Source organism: Vespa crabro, chromosome 6 (assembly GCF_910589235.1).
Source record: "Vespa crabro chromosome 6, iyVesCrab1.2, whole genome shotgun sequence".
Classification (NCBI taxonomy): domain Eukaryota; kingdom Metazoa; phylum Arthropoda; class Insecta; order Hymenoptera; family Vespidae; genus Vespa; species Vespa crabro.
This window is the reverse complement of record NC_060960.1, coordinates 5,194,527-5,211,816: the sequence shown is the minus strand read 5'-3', so window position 1 is coordinate 5,211,816 and position 17,290 is coordinate 5,194,527. Positions and strand designations below refer to the sequence as shown.

General features: G+C 29.8%; 1 protein-coding gene across 4 annotated transcripts; it reads right to left on the bottom strand.

Moving 5' to 3' along the window:
• Positions 1-215: 215 nt before the first annotated feature.
• On the bottom strand, positions 216-16,464 carry LOC124425019. 4 transcript variants are annotated; one of them, XM_046964761.1, is made up of 9 exons: positions 16,326-16,460; positions 15,857-16,233; positions 11,680-11,892; positions 10,944-11,193; positions 4,453-4,673; positions 3,953-4,116; positions 3,698-3,789; positions 3,410-3,602; positions 216-1,918 (listed from the first exon to the last, which is right to left on the bottom strand). In XM_046964761.1, the coding sequence occupies exons 2-9, from the start codon at positions 16,045-16,047 to the stop codon at positions 1,683-1,685; spliced, it is 1,560 nt and encodes a 519-aa protein (XP_046820717.1). In that variant the 5' UTR covers positions 16,048-16,233; positions 16,326-16,460; the 3' UTR covers positions 216-1,682. The 4 variants fall into 4 exon arrangements, with proteins under 4 accessions (XP_046820717.1, XP_046820716.1, XP_046820718.1 ...); XM_046964760.1 differs by having other exon boundaries at positions 15,857-16,464; XM_046964762.1 differs by lacking the exon at positions 216-1,918 and adding an exon at positions 2,409-3,360 and having other exon boundaries at positions 15,857-16,464.
• Between the last annotated feature and the right edge of the window lie 826 nt (positions 16,465-17,290).

Below are 17,290 nucleotides of genomic sequence, written 5' to 3'. Positions count from 1 at the left end.
TATAAATAATTAACAAAGTATAAGCGAAACGTTAACGAGATCCATTTTTAAATATATATATATATATATATATATATATATATATATATATATATATAAATCAATATAACACATGTATATATAAATTAAGTTTCTTCGATTACTTGGAATATTAATAATAATAATAAAACTAGAAAAGAAAAAATTAAGAAAAGAATAATAAGAATAACAACAACAATAATAATAAAAATAACGACAATATTGATTATAATATTAAATATATATTATGCAAAATATATTATGCAAAATTATCTTATATTAATGAGAAGTACGCATTAATATTATTTCGTGGAGTGTAATCGATTAGTATCCGATCATACAAACTGTATTATTTATGAATAACGAAGAACTTTAGAAGGTAAGTTCTCAGTGTTCGGACGATTTGAAAATAGAATCTTATAACGAGATCATGGGTTCGTGTGGATGGAATGTGAGAAAAGCAAGTTATCGAGCCATTCTTTTACGCGTGCGCGTGTTGTCATACATATACAAATGTGTACATTCAGTGGATATTTCAAAATAATGATGATTTCGAAACCTTTCTTTGTTTTTTATTTTTTTTATTTTTTATTTTTTTTAATCAAAATCAGAAAATTGGTTCGTTAACGAAGTTTTGTTTGTTTAAACAAAATAGAAAAAATAGGCTCGGCAATAGAAAGAAACGGATAAGAAACGTTTCTTTTCTTTTTTTTTTCTTTTTTCTCTTTATTTTTGGTACGCCTTTGGCACAATTCACATCTTTGTACGATCTATCGTTATACATATTTAACGTGTTTTTATTTGTTGTATATTATTTTTGGACCGCTTCTTCAGATATCACGTACTTCTCTGGAAGATTTTTTAATATTGAAAGTAACTTTTCGACTTTTTTTTCGGTAACATACCATGCACATATATATGGTAAGATTTACGGTCATTCCTGTTTCTTTAGTTTATTATGTTTTACAATATCGTCGAAATATCGACACAACGAAAGAAATCTATTATCGGGAATAAGTTCGATGATTTATTGCGTAATGAACTATCATTTTTCTTCGTTGCTTCATTATTCAACATTGTCGTATTCTTATTGGTAGTCATATTAAAAATAAATACAGAATGTGTTTGAGAAATTACACATAATGTTACGTAGCAATTCATCAATTCGCACGACTATATATATATAAATATATATATACGTATATATATATATATATATATATATATATATATATATACATATATAATAAATAATTATATATATATTTCCTCTTTTCGATGAAGTATAAAGGAAGCAGTACTTTTATTAGTTACCACTTGGAAATCGGCCAGACTGATTGGTCATATCGAATGTGTATGCAGTATGCAGTGGTCAATAATTGTACAGATCACTTTTTACACAAGACATCTTATTTTAATCGATCCATGAGAATATTGTTATAATAGTATCAATTGTTATAATTGGTGTCAAACAATTATAAATATTTGTGTTTAATATTTTGAATTTCTAGAAACATTAGTTGATAATGTTAATAATTTTTATGATATTCACGAAGATCGATGAAAATGAAGATACTACTTATTGAATATATATTATATCTTCTCATGCAATTTATACATCGACTTACTGTCTTTGGGCATTTAAGAATAAAGTAAAGAGATTCTTAAAGGACGAAGAGATTCTCGCAGCTTTTAGTTTTCCGCTTGAAACCGAGCAAATTTTTTAAGATTCTCCTACGATGTTTACTTTTTTTTTGTCTCGTAGCTTGATTTCGATCACGTTGAGGATTTAATTTGATTTGCGCCAAGATACCAACTAAGAGTTCATCGACATGGTGATCCAATCCCGATGATGTTTCGATGAATTTGCAGTTCCATCTATTCGCTAAGCGTCGGCCGACTGTTAACGTGATCAAGAAACTTTACTAGATTTTTATTTCAGGTTTGTTATAATAAATTATATTCAATATATTATATACATATACACACATATAGTTCATGTATGTATATATATATATATATATGTATGTATATATATATATATACATACATATATATATATATTTATATATATATATACATACATATATATATACATATATATATATATACATATATATATATATATACATACATATATATACATACATATATATATACATACATACACATATATATATATATATATATATATATATATATATATATATATATACATATATTATGTATGTGTGCATATGCATGTTTATAAAGTTTATAAATAAGTGAATACAAGTATGACCGTGTATAGATATGCATGCTTAAAATTTGTTAATAAAATAGATTATTTATAAATGAAAATATGAAAATGTAAGATCAGCACCTTCATTAATTTCAAAACTGTTCTCATTAAATTTCACATTTCCGGAGAGAACATAATTCTGATAATTTAAATGTGAGTTTTTTGCTTTTCTTTTTTTAACTGAGAATATAATAATATTTCATGTGAGATTACTGTTTCTTCTTAAGATGAAAATATCTATTATAAGTTTTAATCAAGTTTTGTAGGCTTAATACCGCGCAATCACTTTTACGTAGAATTGTCAAAGAAGCGTACGATAAAAATAAGTTTATAACTTTAAGGATTTCCTCTTGAGTAACAGTTGCGGTTCGTGTTAGAATTTTATTGTGAAAAACTGTTACGTTTTTTCTTGAGAAAACATCTTAAAACTCGCAATTTCTACTCGGAAAAATGACGATAAGAGCTCGTTCACATGAATTTCTTATTTTATCATTTTCTACAATGGCGAATACTTTTTATATTTATATGTTTACGCGACACTAGAATCGGTGAAAAAGTAGAATCGATTGCCAGTGGCGCATATATAGTATTGACATCAAACAATTCGATTGTTTCATCGATAAATGCAGCATTGATATGGCGAATCGATGTTCAATTGTTCCAATAAACAAAGAAAAAATAAGCAGAAGAAAATTACGAGGGAAGAGTGAGCATACGGTCAATTCTAGTAAAATATATTTATTAATAAATTAACGTAATAATATATTAAACAAATAAATAAATATATTATATAATAATATATATTTTATAAAAACAAAATAACTATATAAAATCAAATTACGCACGCGCGAATACATTTTGAAGGATTAGCTATTTGGACGATAATAGTTTCGAAGTTAATGAAGATACGCCGTTATTGTATTCTATCCTGTATATGAAATATGTAAATTGCAAAATTTTGCATGTAATTTCGATTTTCGATTTAGCACTGACAATAAAAGCAGGATCCTCGTCAAATGATACGAGGTGACGTTATCTCTTTCTCTCTACGACAAAGTTGCCTGGCATAAATGTAATTGGAAAGTTTAAAGTTCCTACGGATTTACTTACCCACAGAGTGAACCTCCCGTTTCCTTTCAAGATCGACCTTGTTCCCGACTAGGATGACACCGTGATTTACCATATAGTCACTATTCCATAGATAAAGTAAAGTTTCCTCTGCCACTTTCAAACTCCTTTGATCTACTACAGAGTAGACGACCACGTAGACATCTGGATTGTAAGTTGAACAAAAAGACTCGACCTCGAATCAATAAAATGCCGAACTTCAATCATGAGAACAATCTAACGAATTTTCATATTAGATCTTATTTTTAATTACTAACGATGTTTGCTTACCGACATTTCCGAGGTCGGATGATCAATGATTTCCAATTCAGTTTCTTGACCGTCGAGCATAACGGAAACACTTTTCTGACCGTACTCTTCATCTGAAAGAGAACTTATTTAAATTTTATTTGTATTTTATATTTTATATTTATATTCATATATTGCATACTTTTATATTAAATAATTTAAAATTGTTTACTTTTGAAAAAGCAAAAACCGATGGAATTATTTACAACGATAAAACATTTCTGTGGAATTATTTACCTAAGGAAGCATCGTAAGCGCAAATGTAATCGCTGGTCGTGAATTGCGCCGTTAAAGCGGTTTTACCAACCCCGGATGCACCTAACATGCCAACCTTGTAAGTAGCCACTCGCTCATTACTCGTCTCTTCCTCCGTTTCTATTCCAGAGAGTTGCGAAGCCGAGCTGAGGCAGAAAAACAAATATGTAGGTTTTCGTGTAGCAAGAAAAAAAAACGAAGAGGAAGAAAGAAAATATAACATTTTATTAGCGGAAACTTATTTTGTTTCATCCAACGTTTTACAGTTTTATACTTATTATTCGTTATTTTATTAAGAAAGATGGAAGCCTTTTAATGTCTCTTTGGTCTTTCACCCAGTAAATAAAAAGACAAATATAAATGTTTCTCTTTTTCCCTTTGCTTCTTTTTATCCTTTCTCTCTTCCAACGCACATTGAAGTATAGAAAAATATATCCGAAGTAAAATATGTTATCTATTTTTACTTTTCGTTTCTCTCTTACCTAAGTAATCGAACCTCTCTCGTACTGCTGCAACTGGTGCTACAAGAGGTGACACTATTGATGCTCTTGCTGCGACGACTCTTCAATGAATCGCCGAGATTAAAAACGCCATTCGCTGTAATGGAGAACGATCGTAATCTGTAATATTCGACAACATCTTCGGTTTCGCCGTCTTCACCACCGCCACAAGCACCACCTCGTTTCGTTTCTGCCAACATTGGCTGCAAAAGTGAGAATAGACGGTAATGGATTTGAGAGTTTAAGAGAATTGCACGAGTGTTCTGTTTGTCTTTTAGGGCATAATTTGAATTGTGTGAGACAATGTCCCGGAATTTGAAACAATACTAGTGGCAAACTTTCAAGCGTATATTAAGGTCATAGTGAATCCTCGATGTGACTAATACTATGCACTAATCGAATTAGATTTCTTTCTTTCTTTCTCTCTCTCTCTCTCTCTCTCTCTCTCTCTCTGTCTCTCTCTCCCTCTTTCTTTCTTTCTTTCAACGATCAGTCAGCAGATTTTTTTTAAATATCACAATGACATTTGTACGTGAATTTAAAAAGTGCATAAAAATTCAATAAAAGCGAATTAGATGTTAGATTAAATCAATTAATATTTCATTATTTATGTGTATAATGTTGATAATTCTTTAAGAGAGAGAGGATAAGGGTAAGGAAAAAGAAGAGAGAAATACAATAAAAATTAATGATTGCAAATAATTAAATCTCATTATAATATTATTGTTCACAAATACGGGTACTGTCGAATGATAAAATGATCATTATCTTTTTAGCATTCGATTAATATCCATTTAATTTATTTTCTTTCATATGGACAAAATAATCGAAGTTTTTTGACTACGATATGTACATTTATTCTTAGGAAATGATTAAGCCGCCAGATAAATTTCTTTTTTGCATACTTCATGTCAATGATCTTTAACTCGAAAATATGGAAAATATTATAATTCATAAGAGATGCACATAATATGATCAAGTTTAAATAAATGAACGTGTAAAAGTTAAAGTCAATTGTTTCGAATAATTATCGTAAAAATAAAAAAGAACCTTCGAGTTTAGGAATCGATCATCGTTCGATTTCGTTTGAAAATTAAAAGAGAAGAAAAGATCGATAATTGAATCGATGTCTTCTCGATCGTGACTCGTTTCTTTCTATAAGAAAATTCGTGAAGCGAATATCATTGGTCTTCGGTGATCTGTCAATGGCCCTAAGATAGCGTAAAATTATCGATCAACTTTATCTACGAGAAAATCGAAAGAAATTTTTGAGAGTCCTTTAGAAGGGTTGGCAAACAGAGCCGGCGATGTTACTTTTTATGAATGCAAGGGTCCTTCTATTTTTTGTTCGATCTGATTTTAATCAATTCAACATCACGATCACAACGACGAGACAAACGACGTAATCGTTTTCGACGATTAACATTCGAGCGATAAGTTTTGCTCTAGCCTTTCTCAAGAATAATCCTTCTTTCCTTCTTATCTTTTTGTTTTTTCTCTTGCCAACATTTTTTCTTTTTCGTCATCCCTTGATCATCATTGACATGGAAGTTCCTACTTTCTCGGAGCTTGGTAAAAACGCACGAGATGTCTTCAAAACAGGCTATTACTATGGCAAAGGTATCTTTAAATTGAACGTTAAATCGAAGAAAACTGGTGTATTTGAAATGACCAGCGACTTGACCCTAAACGTCGATGTTTTGAAGGTATAATTAATATAGGAACAATTTTCTTTCACCTTTTCTTTATTTACTCTTTATGAAAGTTTTCTTCTCTTCTTTCTATTTCTCTGGGTATATTATTTTCTAATAAGCTACCTTTGTTGATACTATTACTATAAACTTCGTGAAATGAATATTGGTTAAATATCATCTCTATCCTAGAATAACACATTTATTTTTACCTTATATATATAGTTATTTAATTATATAGTACTTATATATTATTATATTGTATTATATATATATTTTATTATATTATATATATATATATATATATATATATATATATATATATATAATGTAGTATTTTTATTCTTTTGCAACTGGTTTCAATCATTGATATTTAACTTTGAAATATAGGTTGTATCATAAAGCATAAGAATAATATCGGTCATGAATTCGATATAAAAATAATAGAAATTAAGTAGAAAACTATGTTTATGTTGACATTCTTTCATACGAATAGTTGGATGGTCTCTTAGAAACTAAATATAAGACTGAAGACTACGGTAACTTCATACAAAGATGGACGACCGACGGAACGGCTTCCATAGGTTGCGAACTGACTGGGAAAATTATCGAGAATATGAGCATGTTATCCGAATTCTTTTACAATCCACAAACTTCGTTTAAGGGCATGAAACTCGATGCAAAATACAGCAACGAGAGGGTCACTGGAGTTTGCTCATTAGGTTGGTATTATTTTTTTTTACTCTCTTATTATCATTAAATTTATGTCAACGAAACAAAACAATGTATAATGAGATTATACAAACATATAAAATGTTGTAAATACTAAATGCATAAGATAATTCATTAATGAATGAATCCATTGTATCATAAAATGTAAATCTAGATTGATTGTGTTTTTGTTTTGATTTTGTTTTGTACCGATTTTTTATTATAATTAAGTTATATTTCTTTACAACATTTTTATACAACTCCTTTTCACAAAGAAGTTGCTAAATTCTAATAGTATGAGGTAACATTTATTTAATTAAAACCTGCGAGATAATTAAAATATAAAGTCGCTTTCTTTAATCATATTTTTATCCTTTTTCTTTGATTACCGTGAAAAGAGGGAAAAAGAAGAGCTGCATAAAATAATTACTTTATATATTTGTTTAGGGATAAACATGTGCGCTTTACAAATGAACAATAAAACAAACTTACCGAGTTTCAAAGAACTTAAAATATTAATTATAATATATTAGTTAATTATAAAAGTTCGTCTCTGAAATACATATTTTTATTTTATATTGAGCAGAAATTGCGTGCCTTTGAATTATATATTTTTGTGATTCTACGATAAAGAAAAATTCGTGAATTAGGTTGTTCTATTTCGCGATAGAAAGAATAAATATATAAATAAATAAATGTATATTCAGATATTCGTTCAAAATAAATTATAAAGGAATATAATTATTTAAAACGTTCGAATAAAAAAAGCATATGTGTCTATGTCATTTTACCATTAATATAACGAAGTCTAGGCCAATGGCATTAAGTCACTCGACACCAGTCATTTTCTACAGTGGCTACCCACAGGATTTTTTTCGTTTCAAACAAGAAACCACGAAGCTCAGGCTCGTTTATCTCCTCGAAGGAAAGCAACCGTTCTCAGTTCTGATCTACTTTAGAGATCGAGTAAGATTAACAAATTAGCGAGGGCATGTTATATGTGGATTAAATCATTCAACATCTCCGATGTTCATCATTAACAAATTTGTGCGATATTATTAGTATTTACTTAATGATTAGTCTAAGACAGAGAAAGAGAGAGAGAGAGAGAGAGAGAGAGAGAGAAAGAGAGAAATATTCTTTCGAAAATATTCAAACCAAAATTTCAAACGAAATTTATTTTACGATTTCATTATTTTCTTTATTTATTTTACGATTATCTTATTCATTTATTTTACGATTATCTTATTCATAATATAAGTTATTTTTTTAAAAATTCTTTTTCCACAGTTAACGACAACTTCGACTCGAACTTGAATCTTTATGGTGGAATTGTTATGAAGATCAAGGAGATCTTCCTAGGTTACCAATGTGGTTACAAGACAGCTACGAAAGAGTTGACGAAGAACGACATCGGAGTAGCCTTCGGCTTTCAGGACATTTTCTTCCATTTAAGATGCAATTCGATACCACGCGAATTTGGTTGTTCTATCTTGTATAAAGGTTAATCATTTTTTTAAGTATTCTATACTTCCATATTTCTCATTTATGAAGAATGTTCGCTATCCTGTATTTAAAAAAAAAAGTGAAACATTTATTTTTTTTAATTAAATCAACGTTAAACGATTCTAGATCTTTATAACGTAAAAAAAAATTCTTGAACTTATAAAACAAAGTATTATCCGCGAATAAAATTAATTTAACATTGCTCGTTACGTTTTTCGATAATTAAATAATATTTCGAATTCATCGAATTGTCGGATAAAAGAAAATTCATATTTCAATATATAAAAGGAAAGTTTAAAGCGATAGACGTTATAAATGAAATTTTTCCTTGCACTTTTCTATTTCGCTATAGAACAAATTAAACAATCGTGAGTATGCGCTCGCACATTTCGTGGCCTTTAAAAATACCAATGATTTTCACTTTAAAATTAAGCAAAGTTGCACTTAGATTACTATGAAAAAGTTTATTTACTTAATGAACTCGTTTTTCTTTCTTGATCATACAAAATGGAATACCTGGTGATCAAAGGGCTTATCTGATCTTATATTTATTTATCTATATTATATTTATTTCAACTATATCATATTTGTTACTATATTTATTATCTTATCATTTTTCAGCTATATAAATATATATGCTTTTTATATAACATGATATAATATAGAAATCACTGTTCTATGAATTAATTTTATTAATAATATCATTTATTGCTTCTTGAATTTTATTTTTCTTTTTTCTTCCAAAGTTAATTCCGATTGGGACATCGCGATGAATGGAATATCGTCGAATAGCGAGAACTGGAATGAGTGGATGATTGGTATAGCAGCGAAATACATATTAGATGAAAATTCGGTCCTACGATTCAAGATAAACAGTGCTATGCAATTCGGTACGAGCTTACAGCAAAAGTTGAACGAGAGCACGACGGTTTCGTTGTCATTTTGTTTGGATTGCATGGATATTACCAAAGGCAATCACAAAGTCGGCTTGGCGATCGACATCGAAGCTTGAGAGGATGAGAACGTTATTGAATACTTTGAGATATGATTTTATTATCATGGTCACAGTCAGTCATCATTATTTTTTTTCGTCTCGAATTTTCGCGTCATTTTTTTGGCGCGTAATACGAACGTATTGCTTGTAATAATACAATAATAATGATGTTATTTATAATAATATTTTTTATAGATATTCTGTTCTTATTAAGAACGAAGACAAATATCTTTTTCAATGAATGAGCGAATAAACAAACGAATGAAATTATATTTATTACTTAACAACATATTTATGTAAATTAATAAGACCTAATTGAATACATTTTCAAATAACGTTATTTATTATGAAATATCATTGTTTATATAAAAATGTATTCGGCGTGACGCCCATGGATGCTACTATAGATGTTTTTGCATCGATTAATGGTGAACGATAAAATGAAGAGCGATTTGCTTTCGCAGATACCTATTGCAGATACGATCGATAAATGAGGGTTCTTTCGACATACGCGAGATAATATTAAACCAGAAAATTAATCATGTCATTGTAATTTCATATTTTCGTAGTTTGAAATGCAGGATTACCAGATTTATATCTATATTCTTCTTTTTTTTTTTTTTTAAGACGATAATATTAGAAGTATAAAGAGACTTAAGAGATTAGAAAATTATTCGTAATAAATAATATTATTCGTCTCTGTTATATAAGCATTAAAAAAAAATCAATTACTTATGCAAATATTAAATATCACGTCGGGAAAAAAGGTAGAACTTTATAGTTTGTCGATAATGTTACTTGTGAGTCTCATCAATAAGAAATTTTTCCTAGCTTCTGAGACAGATGATCCATTCGCAATATGTATTACAAAGAGTCTTAATTTAAATATGGGAGCTTAAAGATATATTTATATATAACCATGTCGTAGCCATTCCGAACAATGTACGAACATTGTTGGAGAATTAATATGTTAATATATAATCGTGCGGTGTCCATTCCATGTCCGAACTTTTATATACGATTAAAGATCGTCCATGCATGTGGTGATTAGTTTGAAGTTAGATATTATATCGTCATGCACGGATAAGACACGTTCAGACAGATTTATACAAATCTGTGCTGCAGCCGTACACCGCCGTTGTAAAATCGGGAAATAAGGAAAATATTGATGCCTATCAAATATAACCGGAGAACGTGTGGATCATAGATGATGAGGGATACGGCACGACTGATGTATAAACTATTAGATATAAAATTATAGTAACTAATTCGAATCTGGTACATGGCTTAGACACGAAATGGCACCAGTTGTATATAAATGGACCTTAAAAGGATGGCATTCGTAAATAGCATTATCGACGAAGCATAAAGTGATACCTATTTTCGAATGGGAAAATATTTAATAAATATATTTTTTGGATTCTTCGATCGTACAAATAAAAAATTAAAAAAATTAATTATATTACTCTTTTGTAGCTGTCTGAGAACGATTAACAATCACAAATTGTTAAAGTTTTGCACAATCTCATACTTATTTGTTTATATATAGATTTACGCGATAGAATACTCACCCTATGTCGTGGTACTGCTGGCATACTACTGGTTCTACCACGATATTGCCTTGGCACAGGTGCACGAGATCCCGTTCCCTGTCCAACTGAGCCGGCAGGACTAGTAGGACTCGGACCACCAGGACTTGCCCCTGGGCTGAGATGGGACGATATGGAGGCTACTCCAGGACTTACAGCTGGGGGAGTTAAGTTTGGACTCCTTGGTGATGGCGAGAGGTGTCCCCAAGGACCCGCTTCCGCCTGTAAAAATCTGAACTTCCCTTCTTTTCAGGTCAGGATCGATTTTCTTTTCGTTTTCTAACACAATTTGATACTTTATCGTGTCAAATATACACCATACAAAAATATATTAAATAAAAAAGAGAAATATAATGAGTAGTTTATTTATCTGCATATTTTTTATTTAATATGTTTTAATATTCGGTAGAAAAATGTAATACCTTAAACTATCTATTTGTTTATATGTATAACGTTTTTTAGGCCAAGTTCAATGTTATTTATAAATAATGAAAGTAATATTGAAAAATCTAACAAGTTCAATGAAAACATTTTAATTTAGCAATTTTTATTTGTTGGGTTAAACTCATAAATTTTGCATAGTTCTAGAGTAAAGTTTCTATTATGGTTTCGTTTAAAAGCCTCTTCCTTCCTTTCTCTCTCTCTCTCTCTCTCTCTCTCTCTCTCTCTCTCTCTCTCTCTCTCTCTCTCTCCTTCTCTTTGTAATTTTCGAAAGTACCTGTGTAGGTCAGGTGTAGGTCTGGCAACAGCTATACTAGAGCTTCTTCGTCGAGGATGCGTTGGCGATTTTGGTCCATCCAACGTTCCATGTCCTTGAGTGCCGGACAAGGAGCTACGGTGAATTCGTACCTCGATTTCGCTACTTCGCCTTTGGAAAGCTCTTTTGCTCCACTTTCTGGCCTTTGTATCGGTACCGGAACCCTCCTGCTTCCTGAAATGCCGGAGATAAAACGATGCTTCGCATTCCCCTCTTTGGAAATCAACAATGTTCTCCTATTCTCGTTAGAAGGGACCGATTCCCGTGTGCGACCATACTGATAAAATAGATTCTACGAGGCGTGTCTTTTCCTTTCGAGGGATCGTTTAGCTCGCTATACAAATTTTATTTTTGCAATTTTTCTCCTCAATGTGCCCTTTGGCATATTGAACGTTACAATATATCTGACAATATTTCAAGATTCGACATACATGTAGATGAAACAGTTTTATATGGAACAAATACATATACATTTTATACGTAATATTTTATATATATAGAGATGTGTCTACACATATATTTTAGATTCTCTTTCATATGGGATACTAAGCAACAATAATGAAAAACTTGTAGTACGGAATGACTTTTTTCTAACGCCGTTTGAGATATATTTTACGTAAAAAGAATGCACAATTAAATATGACGGAATTAGAAATTTTTGTCGTTCTGATGTTTTTTCCTTTTCTTTTTTTTCTTTTTATTTTTTAGCAACGAATTCTCTCCACAGATTTTCTTTTTCATGTATCTACCAGTCTTATGTACGTACATATTTACATATACATAGATTATGGTAGTACAAAAGAAAAGTACTACAATGAAAGACTCTATATAGAACAACGGTATTATAAATGAAAATAGCACAAGTCGTAGGACGATTTCTTGGTCGATTTTTCGAGGATGGTTTTGACATGAGGGTTCTTTCACTCGAAATGGCATCATTTCGCACACGTATGCGCGCACTTTCTTTTACACACACACACGTGCGGGTACCTGACAATGCTGATACATATATACACGAAATATATATATATATATATATATATATACATTTACGTGAGAATATGAGACGTAAAACCGAGCTTCAATGCGTTTTATAAGAGGTTAAGTAGGCGCAGCGCGCAGAATTCATGATTAGACGACGAAATCTCGAGCTGTTAGAGTAGTACTTGGGTATGCTAGGATGGCTTGCTAATTGCCGAAGTGCAAACTTCTTTATTCTTACATCTACCGATTCTATGCTCTTAGCTGCTTTGTCCACGAGAGAGAAAGACAGAGATATACGACGATGACGAGAGAAATCGATTTTCTGATTTCCTAAGGAAATTCCTACCGTTGCAATTTCTTGCATTGAGTGATCACTGAATATTTTTGTGTTTTCTACATTTTTCTTTTTACATTTCAATTTATATCATTCAACGAATCTATTTTATATCCATCACAAGAATTGAAAAATTGAATTCGAATAAGGGTTCTTATTGATAGCACAACGACCTATATGAGCATTCATATTTTTTCAATTATCAATTCATCTTTTAATGGAAGAATTCAACAATACGAATACATTAATGGAAACATAAAATTTTGAAAGAAAAAAGTAATATTTTCAATTTTTAAATTAACTAATCCTTGTTTAAACGTCACGTCGAGAATTTTTCTTGATTATCGGTCGATCGTTATTTTTAATTAAAATCCAATTACATTAGAAATGTCTCATGTTCCTTCAAGTATAATATATTCCTTATATTTAAATTGATAAATTCAAAAATATGAAATGTAATTCTTTATATGTTTTATTTTGTTTTCTAATAAACGAAAAGCAATGTTTTTGATTTCAAATTAATTTCTGTCTAGATTTTACATCGACATTTTTTGTCGACTGTCGATCGATATTTTTAATTAATTTTTTTTTAATCGCGTTCTATGATGAATGGATCGTTGTAAACAATTTTTATGACTATAATGAAAGTGCAATTAACGGCTACTATAATGGCTGTTTCTGAAGATATAATCAAAGTTCGATTTTCGTTTCATCCCTCATTTATATGCAATATCGATTTAACGTAATAACAAACGCTTAATCGTTACTTAATTACCTGTCCACGATCTCATTCAACTAATTTCTCATATTGAGAGCATAATTCTCTTGTTCGAAAATTACTAAAGGATAAACAATTAATAACTCTCGATTTAACAGTACGGTAAATTAAAAGACGAAATTTACGAAGATTCATTAAAATTTTTTGATGTTTCTTGGAATATTTGCTCGAAGATATAAAAAATAAAATGACTCAGATAATTATTTCCCGGAGTAAAATTTATTACATTAATACCAAATCCGTAAAACTGATGAGACCAAAATCGGCAGATATATGTTTGCAAAATTTTTTTTCAATACTGAAATTATTGGCTCGTATTATATTGGCTCGTTATTGGATATTAAGTAGCACAGAATAAACAGATATATATCTTGTATATAGAGGAATATGTAAAGACAATAGATAGGTTGAACATCTAAATTATTTCTAAATTATTTAAATAGTAAAATAATTTTTAAACTATTTTTTTATCGATGATACTTTGAATGGTCAAAAATATGTAAATTTTTTAAATTAATAAGCTATCTAGATTATTAGAAGATATTTCCACACCTCAAATATATCAAATATAGTTTCAACATAACAGATGTCTCATAATGCATTAATTGCACAACTTTTAAATAAATAATTTAGATGTTCAATTTGAGATCACCTATATATATTATGTAAATATGCAAACATCTATTCAATTAATCTTATTAACAATTAAATATCTAACAAAAATTTCTATTTTTATTTTGCTGTATATACGTACATATACACTATCATTATGAAAAGCACAGTTATATATATTTTTTAGTATAAAGTTTCAGAAGTCTTGCGCGATCTAATTATTACGATATATGTGTGTGTGTGTGTGTGTGTGTGTGTGTGTGTGTGTTGTATGACGTTAACGTAAAAGCGAAAAACAAAGTTTCATATAATAAAATGATGAGATCGATAAAACATCAAGGTGTTACATATTTTAAATGTCAAGAGATATAAATTTTAACGATTCTACGATTTATAACTATGTAGCATTCCTAAGATCCTTCGTTATTTTCCTTTATTTTAAAATCGCGAAGTATCGTAACAAGAAAGAAGTATAAGAAAGAAAAAGAAAAAGAAATTACGGTTCGTTTAAAGTACTCTTAAAGATGATGATGCTTTGATCTCCAATGACGAAAAAAGTGAAGGAGCATTAATAAGATCCTTGTCTGTTCTATATAAGACGTATTACTAGTACATCTAACATCTTATCTCAAAAGTAGTCCGACATTAACCATCCTTTTTTCCGTGACCTTTGTTACTTTCTACTTTAATTCAACTTAAGTTTTAAAATAAGTTGCTCAGAAAAGATTCGTTATGATTTTTTTGTTCAGAAAAAAGAATATTCAATTCAACGAGTTTTAATGAAAATATAAAATTTATATCATTAGAAAAATGTTATGTATTATAAAACAAATAGATATAATCATAAATTCGATAATGACATATGGAAGAATCTACTAAATTAAATAAATTAAAATTAACTTCACATTTCCCAATAGATACGATCGATGTATTATAGTTCATGCTAACGGCTGACATTATTTTAAATATTCCTGAAGTTTTAATTTTTTCCATTTTGTATGATTTTTTATAAATTTTTTAATTTTTATAATTTATTCTATTTTTAAGTTAGAATACAGTCGAATTGAGTCGTAATTATTTGTGAATCCTCGTCGTGTGTAGAACTTGATTTTTAATATAAATTTCAACTCGATCCATTCAGCAATTTAAATTATAAAGGGTATCACTTCGACGCATACACAAACACACACACACACACACACACAAGAATCTACGCACATTTTGATTTTGATATAAAACGTACAAATTTCAAAAGATTTTTTGATATCTCAAGTAGTCTTATCGTGGTCGTCAAATTTGTTCAGATATAAAAAAATATTTTAATTTTGAAAGCATCCTAAAAATACAGTAGTTAGGAATTCATTTTTCGTTTGATATATATTTTTGTATATTTTGTTTTTTTTTTTAAACAGAAAATGGTCAGGTCTCACCTCGGTATTAATTTGTCTTCGAGCATGTTTGGCAAATCGTCGCTATCCTCAGTGACAGCTGCAAAAAAATCTTGAAATTTGTCTGGGAAGTTGCTGGGTGTACAAGTATTCATGGAAACATTCTCGAGAACCGTCGAGACTCGTTTTTCAACGTTAACCGCATGGTTCTCCGACTCGGTAGATGCTGCCATTCAAAATGAACGAATGAAAATGACAAAAATAAATACGATATCACTTCGACGTTCACTGAATTCGAAATCCCCACGAAAAAATCCTGTTAAAGTTCTCGTTCTGTCCAAGCATACCTTTATACAATCCTTTCACATTCTTTTCATTACTCAAATCACCGATGATTTATCACTTTCGTCGTTTCAACTCTGAAAGAATCATTGAAAACGTTAATTGATGATCAAAGAAATGACCATCGACAAATTATCAGCAACACAAAAATCTGAGTCATCGATTTCACATCGAATCAATTTTCCAATAGCTCGAATTTCTCCTTTTCAAGAGCCACGAGGTCTCGAAGACGCAACAGGATAATGTTCAAAGGCGAACGAGGGAGATGATAACTCGTAATAAGAGTAATGGATCCGGCTTCGCGTTTCAGCTAGGTCTTGCTGAAAACTGAAGCTCGCATGTACGTTCTTGCGTGTCATACCACCTCCGTTGTATTCATTTGACAACGCTTGCGCAATCGTGAGGAGATCTAAAAGTTCGCCGAACGAATGAACTAACGAATGTATTATAACTCATCGACGAATGTGCCGAATCACTTTCTCATTCCTTTTTTATTTATTTTTTCTTCTCTTAACATTACTTTGACTCGAGAGTAGTTTATCACTACTTCTTGAACTGTGCAATACAGAAATTATTCCTTCCTTTTAACTTTACTTTTTATATATTTTTTTGTCTCTAGACGATGCTTTTGCACGTGCTTTCTTTAAGAGTTTCTCTCCAGTATCGTTTTATCTTCCATATACAGAAATAAGAATATCTTATATCTTGGCTAAAAGATTTATCTTCGTATATCTGAGTTACTGATTTCTTTCTCTTTTAATTTATTTTTTTCACGAATAAGTGATAGAATAATTTTTTCGAGAACATAAATGATGATTTTATTTCTTTTTGTTCAGAATTGTTCAGAATTTTTGGAAATAGATAAATGTGAAGATAAGAATTTTTATTTTCAATCTGTAAGACCGTCTGCTTTTTGGAGTTAAAAATTGTACAATTCGAAATTGATTCGACCTCGTTAAAAATCTTTATATACTTTTCTGAAAATGATTTTAAAAATTTGACAAGATTTTTAAGTATCTAGATTCGTTTTATAAAAATCATAAAAACTTTGATGAAAAGCGATAATTATGTTCTGTTAAATATTTAATAAAAATTAATCTTTAGGATTCTTCATACAAAGTATCATTTTTAAAT

Coding starts and splice junctions, on each gene's coding strand:
- LOC124425019 (XM_046964760.1), bottom strand. CDS start 16,047: ATGGCAGCATCTACCGAGTCGGAGAACCATGCGGTTAACGTTGAAAAA. Junction 11,194..11,679: donor CCTACACCTGACCTACACAG/GTACTTTCGAAA, acceptor AGGGAAGTTCAG/ATTTTTACAGGCGGAAGCGG. Junction 4,674..10,943: donor CAGCAGTACCACGACATAGG/GTGAGTATTCTA, acceptor TCACTTTTGCAG/CCAATGTTGGCAGAAACGAA.